This window comes from Ovis aries, chromosome 22, assembly GCF_016772045.2.
Source record: "Ovis aries strain OAR_USU_Benz2616 breed Rambouillet chromosome 22, ARS-UI_Ramb_v3.0, whole genome shotgun sequence".
In the NCBI taxonomy this organism is placed as follows: Eukaryota; Metazoa; Chordata; class Mammalia; order Artiodactyla; family Bovidae; genus Ovis; species Ovis aries.
The window spans coordinates 8,397,495-8,419,778 of NC_056075.1; the positions used below are offsets into that span (position 1 = coordinate 8,397,495).

General features: G+C 41.4%; 1 protein-coding gene across 2 annotated transcripts in view; it reads right to left on the reverse strand.

Annotated features, from left to right (window-relative positions):
* ASAH2 (N-acylsphingosine amidohydrolase 2) overlaps nt 1–22,284 on the reverse strand; it is a 77,384-nt gene that overhangs the window by 49,300 nt on the left and 5,800 nt on the right. For both annotated transcript variants that reach the window (XM_042238522.2, XM_042238521.2), the window contains 5 exons: nt 19,381–19,580; nt 17,555–17,704; nt 10,767–10,943; nt 10,374–10,501; nt 9,184–9,261 (listed from right to left, as the gene is read on the reverse strand). In XM_042238522.2, coding sequence (XP_042094456.1) covers nt 9,184–9,261; nt 10,374–10,501; nt 10,767–10,943; nt 17,555–17,704; nt 19,381–19,580 — 733 coding nt within the window. The remainder of the gene's footprint in view (nt 1–9,183; nt 9,262–10,373; nt 10,502–10,766; nt 10,944–17,554; nt 17,705–19,380; nt 19,581–22,284) is intronic.

A 22,284-nucleotide genomic window follows, 5' to 3' on the forward strand; every position in this document is an offset into this window, starting at 1 on the left:
AGGAAATCACTGGCAAATATATATAAGATTGTTGTTTTGTTTTAGTCACTAAGTTATGGCTGACTCTGCAAACCCGTGGACCCTAGCCTGCCAGACTCCTCTGTCCATGGGTTTCCCAGGCTGGAGTGGTCTCTTCACAAATGCTTATAACAGTGTATGAAAGAAAAACTATGAACTAAAACGTCAAATGGTTGGTGACTCATTGGATATATTACCATACATATGGTGAAACACCATGGAAAATAGCCCGCCAGGCTCCTCTGTCCATGGGCTTTCCAAGTCAAGAATACTGGAGTGAGTTGCCATTTCCTTCTCCAGGGAATCTTCCCGACCAAGGGATGAAACCCATGTCTCCTGTATTATAATGAAATACTATACAACAATTTAAAGATGGTGATTTTAAAAATACTAAGTAGCACTGAAATACAGTCATAAAGAATTTCTGAATGAAAAAGTTACCAAATTGTATATACAATAATCTCTTTAAAAGTAAAATCTCTTTAAAAATAAAAAGATATAAACATGATTAGGAAAAAACTAGGAAAGATTATATAACAAAACATTAGAAATTACTGAGTCCTAGAACTTCCCTCATAGCTCAGGTGGTAAAGAATCTGCCTGCAATGCAGGAGACCCAGGTTTAATTCCTGGGTTGGGAGGATCCCCTGGAGAAGGAAATGGCAACCCACCCCAGTATTCTGGCCTGGAAAATCCCATGGACCGAGGAGCCTGGTGGGCTACAATCCATGGGGTCTCAAGAGTTGGACATGACAGTAACTAAATCATACCACTGAGTCCCCGGATTACCAGATGATTTTAAATTTTGTTTTATTTTGATTCACTATTGAAATTTTTGGAAATACACGAAGAAAAGGAAGATTTTTAAAAATATAGCACCAAGCTTGAATGCTAATATAAATTATGACTCTGGGTGACAACAATCTGTCAGTATAGGTTCAATGATAAGGAGAGATAAGAAAGCCCTCCTCAGCGATCAATGCAAAGAAATAGAGGAAAACAACAGAATGGGAAAGACTAGAGATCTCTTCAAGAAAATTAAAGATACCAAGGGAACATTTCATGCAAAGATGGGCTCAATAAAGGACAGAAAGGGTACGTGCCTAACAGAAGCAGAAGATATTATGAATAGGTGGCAAGAATACACAGAACTGTACAAAAAAGATCATCATGACCCAGATAATCACGATGGTGTGATCATCAACCTAGAGCCAGACATCCTGGAATGTGAAGTCAAGTGGGCCTTAGAAAGCATCACTATGAACAAAGCTAGTGGAGGTGACAGAATTCCAGTTCATCTATTTCAAATCCTCAAAGATGATGCTGTGAAAGTGCTGCACTCAATATGCCAGCAAATCTGGAAAACTCAACAGTGGCCACAGGACTAGAAAAAGTCAGTTTTCATTCCGATCCCAAAGAAAGGCAATGCCAAAGAATGCTCAAACTACTGCACAATTGCATTCATCTCACACACTAGCAAAGTAATGCTCAAAATTCTCCAAGCCAGGCTTCAGCAATACATGAACGTGAGCTTCCAGATGTTCAAGCTGGTTTTAGAAAAGGCAGAGGAACCAGAGATCAAATTGCCAACATCCGCTGGATCATGGAAAAAGCAAGAGAGTTCCAGAAAACATCTCTTTCTGCTTTATTGACTATGCCAAAGCCTTTGACTGTGTGGATCACAACAAACTGTGGAAAATTCTGAAAGAGATGGGAATAACAGACCACCTGACCTGTCTCTTGAGAACCTGTATGCAACTCAGGAAGCAATAGTTAGAACTGGACATGGAACAACAGACTGGTTCCAAATAGGAAAAGGAGTACATCAAGGCTATATATTGTCACCCTGCTTATTTAACTTATATGCAGAGTACATCATGAGAAATGCTGGGCTGGAAGAAGCACAAGCTGGAATCAAGATTGCCAGGAGAAATATCAATAACCTCAGATATGCAGATGACACCACCCTTATGGCAGAAAGTAAAGAGGAACTAAAAAGCCTCTTGATGAAAGTGAAAGAGGAGCGTGAAAGAGTTGGCTTAAAGCTCAACATTCAGAAAACGAACATTATGGAATCTGGTCCCATCAATTCACGGGAAATAGATGGGGAAACAGTGGAAACAGTGTCAGACTTTATTTTTGGGGGCTCCAAAATCACTGCAGATGGTGACAGCAGCCATGAAATTAAAAGACACTTACTGCTTTGAAGGAAAGTTATGACCAACCTAGATAGCATATTCAAAAGCAGAGACATTATTTTGCCAACAAAGGTCCGTCTAGTCAAGGCTATGGTTTTTCCTGTGGTCATGTATGGATGTGAGAGTTGGACTGTGAAGAAGGCTGAGCACCGAAGAATTGATGCTTTTGAACTGTGGTGTTGGAGAAGACTCTTGAGAGTCCCTTGGACTGCAAGGAGATCCAACCAGTCCATCCTAGAGGAGATCAGTCCTGGGTATTCATTGAAAGGACTGATGTTGAAGCTGAAACTCCAATCCTTTGGCCATTTCATGTGAAGAGTTGACTCACTGGAAAAGACTCTGATGCTGGGAGGGATTGAGGGCAGGAGGAGAAGGGGACGACTGAGGATGAGATGCCTGAATGGCATCACAGACTCAATGGACCTGAGTCTGAGTGACCTCCAGGAGTTGGCAATGGACAGAGAGGCTTGGCGTGCTGTGGTCCATGGGGTCACAAAGAATCGGACACAACTGAAAGACTGAACTGAGACAAAAAATTATTAGATATAAAGGGAATCACTACAAAAAACAAAAGACACTGAGATACATGGAGATAGCATCATTAACATTTTTCACAGTATTTTAAAGTTTTTAATACCCATAGTATATGAGACTGAGAATGGAGAAGGCAATGGCAACCCGCTCCAGTACTCTTGCCTGGAAAATCCCATGGCCGAAGGAGCCTGGTAGGCTGCAGTCCATGGGGTCACAAAGAGTTGGACACGACTGAGCGACTTGACTTTCACTTTTCACTTTCATGCATTGGAGGAGGAAATGGCAACCCACTCCAGTGTTCTTGCCTGGAGAATCCCAGGGACGGGGGAGCCTGATGGGCTGCCGTCTATGGGGTCGCACAGGGTCGGACACGACTGAAGCAACATTAGCAGCAGCAGCAGCATAAGACTAAGAAAGCATCTATCTTTACAGAATGACCTTTTAATTGTGCATATTTCTTATCATACCTCTAAGGAAATAGGCAGAAGAAAATGTACCTGAATATTAACCATGGTTGACTTTGGGAAGTAAGTCCAATGTCTTCTGCCAGTTATGACAACTGGCTTTTATAGCTCTGGTTTCTAAACTTGGGACCTTTACATTAACAAGCATGATTAATCTGTTATCAGTCAACTATCATCATCCTTGTCATCAGAAAGCCCTTATTAAGCACCTTCACTTTACATAGGGATGGACTAGACACAGAAGACTCACTACACAACCAAGGCCTACACTCACTTCACTGGAATGAAACAGCACAAATAAGCTGATAGGAAAGTTGGAGCAGGAAGACAGCATCAGGCTTCACAACAACATAGAAGAGGAAAGAGAAATTCAGGATGCAGAAACAGAGAGTGAGGCTCCAGGAACCAGAGTTTGAAGGCTAATGGAGGATGTATTTATAAAGACATGAGGCAGTGAGATGGAGAGAAGAGAAGAGGTCAAGAAAGGCTGATGAAGGGCAGTCACTGAGATTTCCACATTTGTTCTTGGTGTGAAGTTAAGCACACTGAAAGGAGAATGCAGCAGGGAGGATAGCAAGCCATTGAGAATAAATAATTCTCAAGTAATCCTGAAAGTCATAGGCAGAGATTATAGAGAAGATTTATACACACATACGCACACCCCCCCCAAATGAGCTCTATAAGTCAGTATCATTCAAATGAATTATTTTCATAAATTGTGTTTTTCTAAGTGTGTGCAAAAATTCTTCAAATAGGTTAAGCAAATTACCATCCCTTGCTATCTTTTGAAAATGTTCCTTGAAAGGCTAACCCCCTTCTGTAATAAAAGGATTTGCAATGCATAAAACAGAAGGCAATAGAGAAATCATTCAAAACCCTGCTCAGACCTTTCTTACAGCTCTGACAAACAGAAGCCATGCCATACTGACTCCTAGAGGGCTAACGAGATGAGGAAAAAAGGAGGGTCCATGTCACTGCTGCATAATTGAGGAAGGAAGCTTGGCCAATGCAATGAGCTAGGAGAAGGGAAAAGAAGTGAGACAGAGGCTGTCCTGCTGGACTACCCTTGAAAAGAGTCAGTGCTCCCAACTGCCTCTCCCAGAGCCACCTGCACTTTTCAACTGTATAGGAAGGGACTGTCCACCACCCAGAGCAGCCATTCAGATGAAGTGCCCGACCCTATGACTTTCTGTTTGGTGCAGACATTTGAAACATGTTTGAAACTTTTTATTTTATGTTGGAGTACAGCTGATTAACAACGCTGTGACAGTTTCAGGTGGACAGCAAAGGCACTCAGCCATGCGTGCACATGTGGCGTGCGTCCATTGTCCCCCACACGCCCCTTCCAGCCAGCCTGCCACATAATATTGAGCAGAGTTCCATGTGCTGTATGGTAGGTCCTTATTGGTTATCCATTTTAAGTATAACAGTGTGTACATGTCTATCCCAAACTGCCTAACTATCCCTTCTGCCTATCCTTCCCCACTGGTAACCTTAAGTTTGTTCTCTAAGTCTGTAAGTCTGTTGAAACCTGTCTTGTTCTCTCCCTTCCCCGTTCAGGGTCTCCCAGGACTCATCGTCATCTCCGCTGGTTGACTCCTTTGAGATGCCTTTGAGAATCTCCCAAAGTGAATTTCTGACTTCCACACAGCTTATATTTTAATTCAAAACATCCCAAACATGTTCTCCACGTTTGGGGAAAAGTCATTTACCGTGTCTGCATTCTACTGTATGTAGTGTTAAGTCATTCAGTCATGTCAGACTCAGAGACCCCACGGACTATAGCCCACCAGCCTCCCCTGCCCATGGACTTCTCTTGACAAGAATACTGGAGTGGGTTGCCATTCCCTTCACCAGGGGATCCCTACCCAGGGATCGAACCTGGGCCTCTTGCATTGCAGGTAGATTATTTACCACAGCAGCACCCAACAGTAGTATTAGGCAAAAAGAAATATTTTTCTTATAGATTGATCAACCAAGGCAAGTGTTGGACAATTGTAGAGAACTTAATGGTTTATGAAATAATTTCATACACATGATTCTTTCATCCTTCAAGTCACTATTCTTCCTAACCCTTCAAGAGCCCCCAATTCCCAACCGCAGCTTTAAATACTTCAGTGATTTCCTATTTTTCTGTATAAAGACCCAAATCTTTATCAAGGTGTCTAACCTCTACCTCTAACTTTTAATTCACAGCACCCTACCTCACTGTCCTCTGTATTTCGGCCACACAGACCTTCTATCAACTCCTCAAACAGGCTATATTACTTCTGCACATATTTTTCTGTGTTAAATGCTCTTTTCCACCCTCACATTTTGCCAGTCAGTTCTCAACCTGCCTTGGTTTTCAGTTCCACTGTCTTATCCTTGGGGACAACTGACATCTGCATGGGTATTCAGTCATGTCTGACTCTTTGCAACCCTTTGGATTATACCCTGCCAGGCTCCTCTGTCCACTGGGATTTTTCAGGTAAGAACACTGGAGTGGGTTGCCATTTCCTCTTCCAGGGGATCTTCCTGACCCAGGGACAGAACCCATGTCTCCTGTATCTTCAGCATTGCAGCTGGATTCTTCACCCACTGAGCCATCAGGGATGCCTTTCCCAACTTCCTGATCAAGCCAAGTCACTTCACAGCTCTGCATACCTTCCTTTTTCAGCACTCAATGCAGTTATAATTGTACATTGGTTTATATCACTATTTGATCACCTTTGTCTCCACCAATAGACTATAGGTTCTATAAGGAGCAATACCTAGGACATCGATTTTTTTCTCATTAGCGTATTCTATAGTACTAGCTCAGTTCATGACACATGTATTCTACAATACTTTATAAATAAATGAATGCATAAGAATCTGCATGTGGAGGGACGTTATCATATTATAACATTTGAGAAATGTAAAAGTGGAGTCTCAGATTTTAAAGGATTTGCTCAAGAAGCACAGACAAAGGTATTTGACTTCTGACTTTAGGACCTTTTCCTAGAAATGAATCGTTTCAAGGACTGGAAAGCACTGCCTGGCATATAGTAGGTGACTGGTGCAGACTTTTAAGAGAAGAAATGAAAATAAAAATGAAAGTAGCCAAGAACAAATTATGAACTTCAACATGGTTTTCATAGTGAATAGTCTTGGCCGTAACATTGGGCAGGTTGCATCACTTTTGTAGGCTTCAGCTGAAATTTAAACTCGGTGACTTTATACTCTGTAAATCTGAGATGCTGTGCTTCCAAACTCCTCATACCTTGGGATTCTATCTCACAGCAGGTACCTACATATGGTGGCTGAGTTACTTAGCAGCCCAGATTTGACTTTATGTTTTGGATCATTTTTAATGTATTCAGAGAGCAATTATCCCTGTGCAACAAGAGGCAAATGCAGGCGCAATTACATCAAGGATAACATATGGGAGCTATAGAAACAATAGAAAGTTATTGCAGGCTGTTAAGCACAGCAGATGGAGAAGCATCATTATAACCTTGACAGTTGACCCTGGAACTTCCAGATATATTATACAGTTACATGCAAGGAAGCAAAGAACATCTGGCCCCCAAAATATCATTGAATGTTCTCTTGGCATTGTCCAATGACTCAGAAACTAATAAAAGGGAATCATGAATGGTCTTAGTCATTCAGCCAAGAATTAGGTAGAAACTATAAGGGAAAAGGCATCTTCTTTTTCTAACAAATTTGGGGATTTTCCATCTAACTAGTCATACATATGTGTTCTTATCCTGACTGTCTCCTAACCAAATTCCCCCTGAAGGTGCTCAAAAATCGAGAGGTAGCTTGCCTTTCCAGATTCATCTCTCACCCACTCCCTGACCTAAGCCCATACTCTGGCCTCATAATGCAATTTTCTCATGGCCCCCTGAGAAACCCATGGCTCCTTCAAGTCCAGTTCAAATGTCATTTCCTCTTTGAAGCCTTCCACTATGCTCCCAGGTAGAGCCCAGTGCCTCTAAGTTCCCAGGTGATAGCACTGACAACCATCTGATTTACATTATGATTACTTGTCTGTCTGCCTCTGTCTCTTTCTCCAGCCCTAACCATCCCACTAGCCTGTACGACTCTTGAAGATAGTGTCTATGTTTGATTCATAACAATATACCTGAAGAACATAATTGCATGTCTGATATTTATGAAGACTACTGCGTTAAATGCTAGGTGGCAACTAATCAGTAGATGAATTAACTGTACTCAAAGAAGGAATTCTATTACATCAACCCACACAATAATGTTTATTTTATCAGGGAATTTATAGTGACCTCACTTTAACCCCAAAGAACTAACTCCAATGCTAAGAAGTTCAACCACACCAATACGCCAACAATGGAATTTTCAGAAGAGGTACTGTATTACTTACTTCTTACCTTTCAGTTAAAATTATGAAATTCTTTCTATGTCAGGCACAGAACTAGAGTTTTGCATGCATTATCTCATTTAATCTTCAAAGAATCCTAAGAGGTATTATTACTAGTCTCATTTTCACACAGGATAGTTTGACATATAAGTAGATAAATTACTTTCCTCAAGACCCAGGGTTAGTAAGTGACAGGGCTGGGCCTGAATTCAAATCTGAAAACCTGTACCTAAGGCTGAAACATGAGCTCCTTGCCACCGTGTGTTCTCCATGCAGTTAGGACCACCCCTAGTATCTGAACTGATTAATCATAATCTTTAATGTTTTTCTTCGCCTCTTATTACTTTCAAGTTACTTAATTTTACTCACATAGAAACTTTCACCTAGATATTTTATAATCCTCCCTGATAGATCCCTACTTCCTTTACAAAGTTATTATCAGTATTTAAGGACTCATTTCATCCCTCAATTTTAGAGTAAGAAAACAGACACAGAGAAGTTAAGAAACTCGACCAAAGTCACACAGCTACTAGGAATGAGAGTCCAGAGTGGACCCAAGCCATTTGACTCCGGCACCCATGTGCTAGCATCCACTTCCTTAGGGCATTCGTGCATCAGTCTGGAAGTCCACTGGACAGAGTGTCTGGGACTGTTACCTACCCAGGCAATTCCTTAGCCAGTTCAATTACAGCCACCAAAATCACACAGGAATACAAATGACTTCTTTTCAAAGAAAACAGAATCCATGTGTTTTCTTACATATGAAATGGAGCCCGCAATCTCTGCCAAGCTGTGATTTTACCTCATCGGCTTCCATTAGGTGGTCTCGGTTCTGCTTTCATCACTAATTGGCATTGTACTGCGTTAGACTTAACTTATTCCTTTTAGACGGAGAAGGCAATGGCACCCCACTCCAGTACTCTTGCCTGGAAAATTCCATAGATGGAGGAGCCTGGTGGGCTGCAGTCCATGGGGTCACAAAGAGTCGGACACAACTGAGCGACTTCACTTTCTTTCTATAGTTCCTTTTGGAGAAGGAAATGTAAACCCACTCCAGTGTTCTTGCCTGGAGAATCCCAGGGACGGAGAGGCCTGGTGAGCTGCTGTCTTGGGGTTGCAAAGAGTCGGACATGACTAAGCAACTAACACACACACACATACACACACACACACACACACACACACACACACACTCCTTTTAGAAAAACACAGGTCATTAATCTCAAACTCATAGTCACTTGCCTGGTTGGTCAGATTGTTTTCTCATTTCCAAGAGATCACTGTCCTCTATCTATGATTATCTTGATAAAGTAGTAATAACCTCCACATGAGATCTTGATACAGTAATAACCACTAGCATTTACTGAGCCAATCATATGTCAGACACTGCTTAACTCCTTTACTCAGATCCTTCATTCATATAATCCTTTTGTTAGACCTAGGATGCTGAGAACCATACCCTAGGGCACATGGCTGGATCCCAGCTCCAACTCCACCACTCAGCCTATTCTTAGCCTCTGCTGCCAATATTCTGGTCTCTTTTTTCCCTCTCTGTCATATAAAGAAATTTATCCAGACAGAATTTTTTAAAAAAAGTAAACAGTACCTGATAAGACCCAGCTCTTCTCCATTCAGATCTACCATTTTCAAGAGCACCATTTCCTTGTCTGTATTTGAAGAATACCTAGTCAGCAAAATAAACACACTTAGTGAGTTCTAGGCTAGAGCCTGGCCCTTGTGTATGACAAAGCAGAAGCTGACACAAAAAACAAAATGACTCTCAGTAAGCAAGGTTCCCTGGCACCTGTAATCCTACAAACGGCATCCAGGGTCTTATTTCTTCGCTAAAGAAATGTTTGCAAATGTGACCAAAGTTAGGGGCATAGGTCAGCTCACTGGAGATGAAATATACATTTTTGAAATATTATAGGGCATATATTATTTCTCATGGAAAGGATTAGTTTTTGAAATTTCTACTCATATCACATTTTAGTGAAATCTCTTAAAAATAGCAGGGAATGTGCAAAATCAAAAGCATGCCTGACCTACAACTTAAAGCGTTCTTTTATGTCCTTTGAAGGGAAATCAGAGTGTATTTTCTAAAAATCAACTCCTTTGAAATTTATCAAAAAATATGTAGACAAATGTAAAATATCAGGTTGGACTGAGATATTATTTTATTCTGCCATAGTAACCAAGTACTTCTCTTCTGTCAAAAACCCAGTTTATCACATTAAAAAAATTTTTTAAATAATGGCCTTTCTTAAGTTGTTAATTATGCCAGTCTTAGGGCCTGCTCTTCATGCCAACCTCTTTATTCTTTTACCTTATCTATCTTGCTACATTCCCCTGGACTAAAATGATTTCTTCTGAATAACGTAATAAAAAGAGCTATTCATTAATTGAACAAATACGTTATGCATATTTTTATATTTTACAGATGAGAAGCTGAGAGCCAATAAATTAAGGTTTAAGTAAATCAATAAAGGTCACACAACTACAAAGTGATCAAGACAAGACCACAGGTGCACCTGATTTGAAAGCCTAGAGTCCTTCAAACGTTCACATCCAGTTCCCACAGCCAGCAAAGTGGAAAGATGTGTACACAGGTTTTTCTGTGCCTCTACAGTCTCATTTCTGGTTGTCTTAGATTACAGACATGCTTTTAAATTATTTCAGCTTTAATACTCTTTCAGGCTTCACTATATCCATCAACTAACAACCCTGTTCTTAAATTTTGTTGATAGTTCCTAAAGGAAAGCACACGCAGTTCATTCCGATAACTGGCCCCCTCACCTTGCTCTCTCTGACTGTGGATTCCAAAGGTAAGAAGTAGGACTTCGGTTGATCTGTGCACCATCCACAGTCCCTTTATTGATAAAGATTTTGCCTGGTTTCATATTTGTGTGTGCTATCTCAATGCTCTATGGGTTAAAAAAGAAAAAAGTTGTAAAGTTAGAAATCCTAGTGGGCATAAGAACTTAGTTGATATAAATAGAAGAGCCCTGTGGACAATTTCTTTCATCTCCAACTTATCCCTACTATGGGATGAAAGCTGGAGAGCCACAGAGCTGGTGTCATTCTGGGCTGGTATCCAAGATCCTATAGGAACTCTGTATCATAAGAGACCTCTCCTAAGGTGCTGTAAGCAATGCTAAACAACAGTTGCCTCTAAGTCCCCTTGCCTACCTTCACAATGCCAGTGACCATGTACTCAAAAGTTCGATTGCTAAATCCTTCACTGGCAATTACAAATGTTGTGTACTGGAAATATCCTGCTGGACCCGAGTGTGTATGAGTGCCACTCAGAATAACATTGTCTCTTCTGTACAGGGAGCCGTATTTATTCTGCAGCCTGCTCAGGACCTTGAAGAAAAAAAAGAACAATCAGAACTAAGAAGAGGAATAACACAGGTGCTTAGCCTGAGAAAAAGCTCTGATGAGGCTAATCACTGCGTTGGACATCCCCATCACGTGACCTTTCACTCTGTGCTTGAGTTCATCATCTCAGTAACAACGACGTCAACAACAATTGCAACTGCTAACATTTTATAGATTCTTGCTGTGTGCAAGCAATGCTAGGTATTACATCATGCCATTTAAAATCTTTATACCACCACCCAGAGGTAGGCGTTTTTAATCTTATCTTTTAGCTAAGAACATTGATGCGTCCAGAATTAAAATAAGTTGCCCAGTGATATAATAAATAGCAGAGTCAGAGTCTAGATCCAAGCCTACCTGTAGACCTAGTGCTCTCACCAGTTCGTTGTCCAGACACTGTTTCAAGCACTAGGGATATATGAGGTCCCTACCCTGAAAAAGTTTTTATTCTAGTGAGGGAAAGATAAATATGTAATATTATATTACAGAGTGATAAATGCTGAGAAAAAATATTGCTAGGTAAGGATAAATAATGTGATAGGCATTAGTGAGGAAAGATCTTTCCACAGATGTTTCCTTTCATCAGAGGCTTAACCAAAGAGAGCAAGGTGGTCATGCAATACCAGAGTTGGGTGGAGCAAGCACCCTGGGAGCAGTGAACAGACAGGGAAAAAGCCTCTTTACTGTCTCATTTCCCACAATGAAGAACTCCGTATTCCCAGACACAGACACTTACACTTATTGGTCTGGGAAGACCACCTGCTATGACCTGAGAACACCCCAGCAGCCCTGTGGGTAGGCCCATGGGGAAAGGAATCACCCTGCCATCATTAACTTGCTGGCCATTTGGTGAGCAACCATAGAAGGTGATCCTTCAGCCTCAGTCAAGCTTCAAACACCTGCAGCTGCAGCCAATATCTTGAGTCAAACCTCATGATAACAAAAGTAACGATAATGACTGTGGCTCTAACACAAGTCAGACTCACCCAACCCAGCCATTCACCAAAATCCTGAGCAATAATACAAAATTTTGTTACTCTAAGCCACTGAATTTTCTGATGACTTGCTGCACAGCAGTAGATACCTTAAAGAGTCAGTAAGTGTTCACTGAATTAGTCAATGAACATCCAAAGAAATAATAAATAAGGTCTTTGGAGGATATACACACATCAAGAAAACAACAGAAAATTAGTGATGTTGCCAAGTACCTATTTCTCTCTCTCTCTCTTTTTTTTTTTTTTTTTTTTTGGCTAAAATGACTCCTTTTATTGAAGTATAATTGACTTCAAAATACTGCATTAGTGCCGAATACCTATTTCTATTTTTGCTTTAATCATCTGCAATAAAAAGTTTGGTATCACTGTGGTTTGTGAAAGATGTTTTGACTTTTTTGTGTCAAAAATTATTAAAATGTTCCAGTGAAAGTGTCAATCCCAAAGCAACCTTCCTCGATGTAAGATACTATAACCTAATACCAGGGACAATGGTGAAAACTCATTTACGTCAGAGCTGGCAAATACTGCTTATCTCATGCATTTAGTCCTGTTCGTGGGTGGCTACTATCAGAAGTAATGTGCTGAGAAGGATTCTGAATCCAAATCTGGGCTTAGCAAAAAACAGTACTTTTGGGGTGGGGGTGGCATGTCATGGGGCATGTAGGATCTTAGTTCACTGACCAGGGATCAAACCCAAGCCCCCTGCAATGGGAGGACACAACCTTAACCAATGGACCAGCAGGGAAGACCCCAAAGAGTGCCTTTTTTGATTGGCAGTGCTGTCCACTTTGATTAAAAGAAAACCCTTATTTGTATCATCTGCCAATTTCCATGGTGTAAATACTCTCACCATAGTGAATTTCAAGCTACCAAAAGTTTAACCAGTTCACAAAGTTTCTACATATTTAACAATCAACCCTCATGAGGTGGTACAAGCCCGTTCCAGCACATCACGGGTACATAAGGAAACAGCAGCAACTGGTGTGTTACCTACTGAACCTACATAAACACATCCATTTAACTTCTTCTATTTTAGGTAAAGAGCTCCACCACCCTCATTCTAGTCATGTGGTCATTGAATCAGGAAGAGATATCACAAACCATCTAGTCTCCTTAACCTCTCCATGCCCCATATACTGATTGCTAGGTTTACCACATCCATGTAAGCAACCAAACAACACCAGGAAAATGTGGAAAAGAAATAGAAAGTAATTAGACCAACACTGGGCTTCCCTGGTGGCTCGGTGATGAAGAATCTGCACCACGGGCCAATGCAGGAGACACAGCTTTAACCCCTGATCTGGGAAGATTCCCTGGAGAAGGAAATGGCAAACCGCTCCAGTATTCTTGCCAGGAGAACCCCATGGACAGTCCATGGAGGTCGCAAAGAGTAGGACAGAGCGTAGTGGCTGAACAACAGTAAAGACCAACATTACAAGCCCACACTCTCCATCCCAGTGAGGTTCCATGTTCTTTCTGTTTGATTCTAATTCCAGCCCAACGCTTCATCACTCTTACATACTCTTTTACACAGTAACTATTACTGTGTAATACCAGAGTTGGGTGGGGCAAGCACCCTTCTTCATGAAGAAGAAATGTCTGTAGGGAGAAGGGGAAACCATCAATGAATGGACAACATGAAAGCTTAAGCAGTTAAAAAGCTGACGTTCTACAGTGCTATACTTGAAATGGATAACCAAGAAAGACCTACCAGAAAGACAGGGAGCTCTGTTCAATGTCATGGGGCAGCCTGGATGGGAGGAGAGTTTAGCAGAGAATGGATAAGTATGTATGTATGGCTGAGTCGCTCTGCTGTGCACCTGCAGCTATCACGTTGTTAACTGGCTATACCACAATATAAAATAAAAACTTTATTAAAAGTAGAAGCTGATAATTTTACAATCCTGTAACCAAGGCAAGAAGGTTGTGGAAAAGAAGGAACTGCCAGTCAACTTTACAGCTCTAATGTCCCACCCATTTTTATTTCTAATGAACTGTAACAGGATTTTTAGAATTAAGTACATTCTATGCAGGAATCAAGCTCTTAAAAACACAGAAGTTATGAATCTTGAATTTTAAAACGAAAAGACTACAAACAGCTCACAGAAATCTTATCCTAAACTATAGTCTCTGAGATGAAGTCAGACATGTGAGACTTCTGGAAAAAAGAAAAAAATTAAAGACTCCATCATCTAATAACAATGCCTGCCAATAACTATTATAAGTAGCATGTTTCCTACTTCATGAAAGGAGGGGTATTTTTATCATAGACCTATAAAGTTATATTAATGTCTATAGCTCAATTGTCTGACTTCCGTTTCTATTCCATTTCCTATTGCTGACACTCTTGGAAACGTGACATAGAAAGAGCTAGAAAGTCATTCTGTTTTCCTGTCCAGCATCACTGCTTAGAGATCCTTTCTTTAATCTTTTCTCCATGCTGAAAATGTTATCACTCTTAAAGGTGAGACTGAGAACCTGACTAAAACCGGATGTTATAATAAACTTAATGGCACTAGTCTAGTTAAGAGTTATTTTTCACACTTTCCCCTTGGATTAACTTGGGATAAGTAAGTGGGTTCATTTCAAAGTCTTTCCTCTGGGTCTCAGATTGCAGGGGGAAGTAAAAATTGGAAGAGATGGTTAAATGGTGCCAACTATTGACTGGATAGTGGTCTCTAACCCAACACATTAAATCCCCATCCCCTCCATACTCTACCCCCAAAGGTAGAGTATGGAGAGACAGAGGTTTGAAGTCTTATTTCTACTTAATGACCCCACCATTTCCCAATCAGAACCACTTTTGATTCCTCAGAAAAACAGTATGGTGCTGTGGTAATGACCATACTCTCCAGCAGGAAGGCGTCAGTGTTTGAATCCCAGTTCTGATGGTTTCTAGCTCTGTACCCTTGGACAAGTTACTTGGTCCTCTGAAACTCAGTTTCCCAATCTGTCAAATGACATAATAATAGTATATCCCTCATACAGTTTTTTGGAGGATTAAATGAACTAATGTATATGGAGCACTTGGAACAATACCTGATTTATCATAGGATTATGTTAAGCGTTAGTTCGTATGCCAACTCATCCCCAAGTCACGTTAACATCTGACTTCCTAGCGCCGTATAGTCTCACTGCTGTCCCACTGGCTCAAGACTTTTCTGCAGCATCACACAATACAGGGGGAATTGCCAGGAAAAGTGGGAATCCTTCCTGCAGTGCTAGTTTCCCTTTTCAGTTCTTTTAGCCTTGGGAAATCTCCCCATACCTTATCCCCTGTTTGAAATGCCTGGTGTGATTACTGTTTTCCCAACTGAACTCTCATCAGTAGAGCCTTGATGTTAACTTAAGGACTCTCCCAATGTGCGTCTTCACCTCTGGCTCTGGTCTATTTCAACCCACCTCAAACATCACTGTCTGATTAATCATCCTAAAGTAGAACTGTGTTTGCATCACTCCCTTGCAAAAGTTGTCTAAGAATCTCCATCACCCAGAATCATAAACAACCAAGCATTCCAGAGACCTACAAATTATGACCAACATATCTTCCAGGCATTTCTCCATTTGCATTTCTCCCTGTGTTTCTGTGTATATGATTTGTACACGTACAAACCAAGCTGTCCCCTTGATTTGATAGCTCTCTCCCCCAAATCAACCAATTCTACTCTTTCAGGGACTTCACAGGTGGTCCAGGGCCTAAGACTCCATGTTCCCAATGCAGGGGGCCTGGGTTCAGTTCCTGATCAGGAAACTAGATCTCACATGCTGCAAGTAAGACCCGGTACAGCCAAATAAATAAATAACAACAAATATTAAATAAATAAAACTACCCATTCAAGTGTCGTTTCCACTGCTCTTTTGAGTTACTCACTATAAGGGAGTTGCTGTGTCATGAGGATATGGACAGTGAGGAAGTGGTCAGTAGCCACAAGACTGGATCATCCTGAAAGTGGATCTTTTAGCCTACTTGAGCCTTCAGATGACTGCAGCCTCTGCCAACACCTTGACAGCCAACTACCCTAATTCAGAACCACCTAGCTAAGCCAGCTCTGAACTCCTCATCAACAGAATGGTGAGATAAAACAACAGATGTTCATTAAGTCCCTATTTGGGAGGAGCTATTTATTACTCATGAATAGATAACTATAATAAACCATTGTCCTTTATTCCAATAAATTAAAGTTATTTGCGTATTTCTGGTACAGTCCTTCCTCTAATCCCCCAACCAGGTAGTGAGTTCATCAACACGGCTTATGATTCATTTAGCTGTGTGCCCCCTGAAGTGACCAACAAAGTGCCTTGCAAAAAGTCGATGCTCTCCAAGATAATAGAATGACCTCCTTTTAAGAATGTAGGCTCTGGTACCAGGCATATATATGCATTCAGAATTCAGCTCTACCATTTGCTAACTTGTGTGAACTTTGGAAAGTTACTCAACCTTCTCTAAGACTCAGTCTCTTTATCTATAAATTGGGGGTAATAACAGATCCACCTCATAGTTGTGTTAAGTGCAGGGCTTGGAAAAGCACTGCATTCTCTGCTCAGCATGTTTCCACAGATGTGAGAGGCTCCCATCCTACTCCCCATAAGTGGGTGACACTGGAGACATGTTTTTAAGCTCTCTTGTCATCCCTCCTCTGGGCTCCTTCACACAGCCCTTTCACACAAGAGGAGCAAGTCTTATTTGGTGGGACTGATAGAACATGACACTGAATAGCGGATATTTGATGGATAATAGTGGATATTCTGGAGGTTCTAAACGCTCCTCTTTCTCACATTTGTGAATACGTGAGAAGACACTGAGAGTATACTTTCTTTCTGTGTCCTGATCCTTGGAGAAAATATAATTGGATCAGGGTCTAGAAATTGGCTGAGAGACAGACTTGGAAGTCCATCTGTCTGTCACTTTTTCTCTCTTCCTCCTTTACCCCCTGCATCTTACAAGCTGCCTGCCCAGGACTCCCAGGTACCTTGCTGCTGAGCTCATCTTTCCCACAGTGGGGTAACATGATCTAAACTGGGGGGAAATCACAGGCCCTGCGATATTCTACAATACAGTTTAGAGATTAAGAGGGTTAATGTTGTATTCTTCTAAATTTTATTATGGACATTTTCAAATATGTACACATCAGAATGTGTACAATGTGCCTTTCACCCAGCTTCGGCAATTTATGGCCAATTTCATCTTAGAGTTGCACTTGAATTCTCTTTCATTCCTTGCAACTATTTTCAATTGTCTAAAACCATGAAGGAAGGGTTAGTAATTAGTTGGCACTCTCAGACTTCTAAAAAGGAAGATTAAATGCCAGTGTACAGGAAAGTAACGTGGGACATAATAAGCTTGTGAAATACATTGGCATTAATAATGATGACAAGCCATCAGCAGTATGGAAAGCAAGTTCTGACCAAGCTGATTTACAATGGAATAATAAGGCTCATCCTCCTCAGTTGATTATCAGCTGGATTGTCAAAAGCTTATAATCCTGAGGGTAGTGGAAATTCACTGGGTGAGAAACCCAGGAGAGCTTAGTTACTTAGTTAAATTCACCTGCAGGCTTTGCCTTTAAAGCACGGCAACTCTTTCTCACCCCAATCACTTACCTCCAGCCTGAGTCGCTGGGATACCATGCCTATGTCGATGCTGACAAACACTACGCGATTGGACCCATCCGGCTCCGCCATGATGAATGCACGACTGTACAACCTCGTGAGGATGCCCCGTGCATATTGGCCAGTTTTGCTGAAGCCCATCTAAAGAGGAAGAGAGCATCAGACCACTCCTCACTTCTTCTCATTCCCCTGCTACCAGAAGCCAGGCACAACCCCACAAGAGATATGTAGGCAGAGAAAAGCAATCCACTTGACAACATGGCTCTGAGTGAGACAGCATATGTGTTTTCAAGAGTAAAGCCAACATCACACACACACAAAAGTCTTTACTGTTCTGTGTAGATAGAGGCAAAGTAATGGCCGGGTTGGAAGAAGTTACTCGCTGGCCTGTGGACAAGGCAGGAGCTGGTGTGACTTGGGAATTGTGTTATAATGCTGGAGACCTGTCAGGGTTTTTCTGTTCTTTGAAACAGGATCTTTTCTCGAGCCTATGTAAGGTACTACAGAAGGAAATATTTCTTCAAGTATCATCCTACATTTCCAGGAATACCCTGAAGACTGAAGGCCTCTTCACTTTGGTTTTCTGGTGTGTGGGTTGTTTTTTTTTTGTTTTTTGTTTTTTTTTTCCTAAAAAAAATGGTTTCTTTAGGACAGTTATCTTTACTGAGGGTACCTCACCCTGGCTTTTACAATGTTGTCCCTCCCAACGTTGTAGCCCACCAAATACATCAATCTTAAACCCCTTCTCTCACCATGTCACAAAGCGTACCCATAAAAGCTGCACCCAGGTCTCCAGCATGGTCCCTCTACTGCTTGCTTATCCCTCATGCAAGTGCTCATTTAGAGTTTACATTCCAGAGTCACTTTTCAGAAAGGACAACTAAGAATAATTTCTAGAATCTAAAGATTATTTGGTTGGAGGGGGGAAAAATATCCTATCAGGAAATCTCATGCTCTGATTCCCTAGGAAAGGGTAGCTAGATGTGTGTGTCTAACATCACAGCCAGGAGGTTGCATGCCAGCAGCCCACAGGCCATCTCTGGCCCCAAAAAGGGTTTTACTTTGCTAACACAGTGTTGGCCCACACCAGATTTCCGGTTTTAACTAGAGTTGCTTACATTTTCCCACAGAGAGATTTAAATCCTCAGATTTTCAATCCAGGAACTTTTTCACTCTCTCTCTCTGTCTTTCAGTCATGTCCGACTCTGTGAGCTCATGGACTGTAGCCTGCCAGGCTCCTCTGCCCATGGAATTCTCCTGGCAAGAATACTAGAGTGGGTAGCCATTTCCTTCTCCAGGGTATCTTCCCAACCCAGGGATCAAACCCCAGTCTCCCACATTGCAGGCAGATTCTTAATCTGTGTGAGCCTCTAGGGAATCCCTGGCTTCTCTTTAAAATACTGTAAAGTGAGGCAGCCCTAGTTTCACACTCTTACATGCCAATGATCAGCTAAAACCACTCAAACTTTCTAGTTGTACCCACTTTCTGTTGCCCCCCACACTTAGGATGTACTAGACATTTATCTTATATTGGCCTGCTTCAATCATTTAGGGTACCTTCCCATCCCCTCCCTGTAGTATCAGAGTTTGCCCACTCTGCCAGTTTCATTCATAAAAAAGGGCCAGTTGAGTTTACAAGGAAGTTGTGGTTAAGTAAAAAATCCCTCTTCCTTATAGTACAATATTCATAATGTTAGATAGCAGTGAAGTCAATACAAATGAAGATTAAGACATAACAATTAGGAATAAATGCAGGGTATTGAACAAATAAAATCATTTGTTTCACAGTCTCTTCAAGGATCCCATGATTTACCTACCAAATTGATATCTGATACTTGTCCTGTGCAGTCAGCTCGCCCAACACCAATATGGTAGCCACTGAAGTTCTGAAACAGGGTAGTCTTTGGGGTGCTGGGTGTTGGAGATACCTGGGTAGTTGTGGGGGCCCGGGAGGGTGTTGAGTATTGAGGGGCTGCAGAGCCCTGGGTAGCTGGAGGGCTCTGGGTGGATGGAACACCTGAATCAAAAACCAAAATAAGATATTTAAGAAATTTTAACCCTTGCACTTGGCCTCAGTTAGGACACACAGATTCAGCTTCTTAAGGAAGAATCTGTGTATTTTCTTACATTCAAGATACACTGTGAGAAATATCCTAGGAACTTGGTTTATATCATAATCCCAAGGAGGATCTTTTTCATGGCTCAGAAATGTTTCAGCCTAACAATAAAGGTCTCTGACAAATGTCCTTCAACTTCTCCCTCAGGCTGTTCCTGTTAAACCTGTAGCCCTTCATTCACTCACCTGGCACTTCTACTCCAGCCAAACAAATCAGGCACCAGGTTCCTGGCACACAGTCTACTAAACCCGGCCTCTGGATTCTAATATTCTCTCCATCCAGAGACCTTACTCCTCTCCATTTTTACCAGTCAATCTCCACTACATGTTAGAGTGGTCCATTTCCACCCTACCCAAATCCAGCTCAACTCCTTACCTCCAGGAGGTAACCCTACTGTCTCTGTCCTGCTCTAGATGCTTTATGCTTAATGCAACCTAGATCTTTTATTCTTAAAAGGTCTTCTAGATCTTTAATGCTTAATGCCAACTTAAATTATTGTATTTAAGTCCCACCTTATGTTAACTGCTCTCATATCACCATATAGGTATGCACACTAATATATATACCCTATATTAACATCACACACACATCCCAATATAAGGGAGGCCAAATGGGATAGAGACTAACAGGGCAGATGTCAGAAACAACTGGGGTTTGAAAATTAACTCTACCTTTACTAGCTGAATAAATGACTTAACCTATTTCACCTCAACTTTTTTCGTCTATGAAGAAAAGTAACATAACTTTCTCAGAACCTGAATCGTCTCCTACTGACTAGAGTTTATTGACAATTAATATCTCAAGACATAGTCAAAATTTAGAGCAATGGCTGATGGCTGACATATAGCTTCAGTTTTATTTACACATTTAGACATCTTGTATATTTCATTTTGTCTGTTTCTACCTCAGACAACAGCCAGGGTTGGTCAAAGCAACACACGTCAGTGTTACATGCATCAGTGGTCAGAGAGTGCTTAGGCAAGAGATTGACAGCAGACTTCTTCTGGGTTCCAGAATTCTGGAACTCAAGAAAGTGTAGAGATCACATCATCCAATCACCTCCGTTTTACTTATAAAGAAACTGAAACCCAGAGAAAGGATTTAACCAAGTTTCCATAGAAAGCATATGATGAATCAGGTGCCCGATCAGACCCTCCAGCTCAGAATCAGCTGCTCTTTCATCCACATGCTAAGTGCAGTTAGAATCCATGCCTTCCTACCCCTAAACCCAAGTATTCTACAAAACATCAAGTATTGCAAGGAAGGAAAATAGGCACCTTCGCTTCTGCCTTACGGATACCAACAAAGAAATGTGGTGGAGGCCAATGCCAAATCTAGTCACATAGCCGTGGGGCTTATTCTCCATCTCGGAGTTTCAGATGTCTAAAATGGTGCTAAGGCTAGCACCTAGCTTTATGGCAGTTTTGTAGGAATTAAATGAGAAATTTACATAGAATGCTTACTATTTGCATCATAGAAGTTATTGTTTATTGAAGGATTGCTTCGCATCAACCACTATGGCAAGCATTCTAGGTAAATTTCTCATTTCATCTGCCTGAAGTGCAGGAGATTCAGGTTCAATCCCTGGGTTGGGAGATGCCTTGGAGAAGGAAATAACAGCTCACTCCAGTATTCTTGCTTAGAGAATCCCATGGACATAGGAGCCTGGTGGGCTAAAGTCCATGGGGTCACAAAGAGTTGGACACGACTGAGCAACTAAACCCACCTGTACACTAAACGAAAATAGCGGCTCGTATTTTCACTATTACCTCTCTGAGCCTCAGACTCTAGGTTCTCTAATTTTAGAACAGAAAACTAGGTTCAGTCCTATGGATTCTTTCATTTCTAGCAATAATACTCATTCTGTCCACTGCCAGAAAAGAGGATCTCTGTTTTTCTGGGTTTTCAGGGAATCTGAAATACGAAGACAGGTAGAGAACACACTGGAAAAGAGAAGAGGCCGCAAAAGAGAAAACGGAGCTGAAAAACACTGCCTGTTTCTACACGGGGCCTGAGGACAGCCCTCTCTCCGCCCTCCCTGCCTTTTGTTGGAATGCATTTGCTTTATGACCTTGCGTTAGTTTCTACTATACCGCAAAGTGAACCAGCTGTATGTATACATAGATCCCCTCTTTTTTTGGATTTCCTGCCTATTTGGGTCACCACAGAGCACTGAGTAGAGTTTCCTGTGCTACACAGTAGGTTCTCATTAGTTATCTGTTTGATACACAGTAGTGTTTTTATGTCAAGTCCAATCTCTGGAATCTAGAAAAATGATAGAGATGAACTCGTTTGTAAAGCCCACCCTTTACTTTGGTCAAAGCATTCAATCCCCCACCTGTCTTTTGTACTGTTGATTAGTTATTGTTGTTGTTCAGTCACCAAGTCATGTCTGACTCTTTTGCAACCCCATGGACTGGAGCATACAAGGCCTCCCTGTCCCTCACTATCTCCCGAAGTTTGCCCAAGTTCATGTCCATTGCATCAGTGATGCCATCCAGCCATCTCATCCTCTGATGCCCTCTTCTCCTCTGCGCTCAACCTTTCCCAGCATCAGGAACTTTTCCAACAAGTTGTCTGTGAGCATCAAATGATCAAAACACT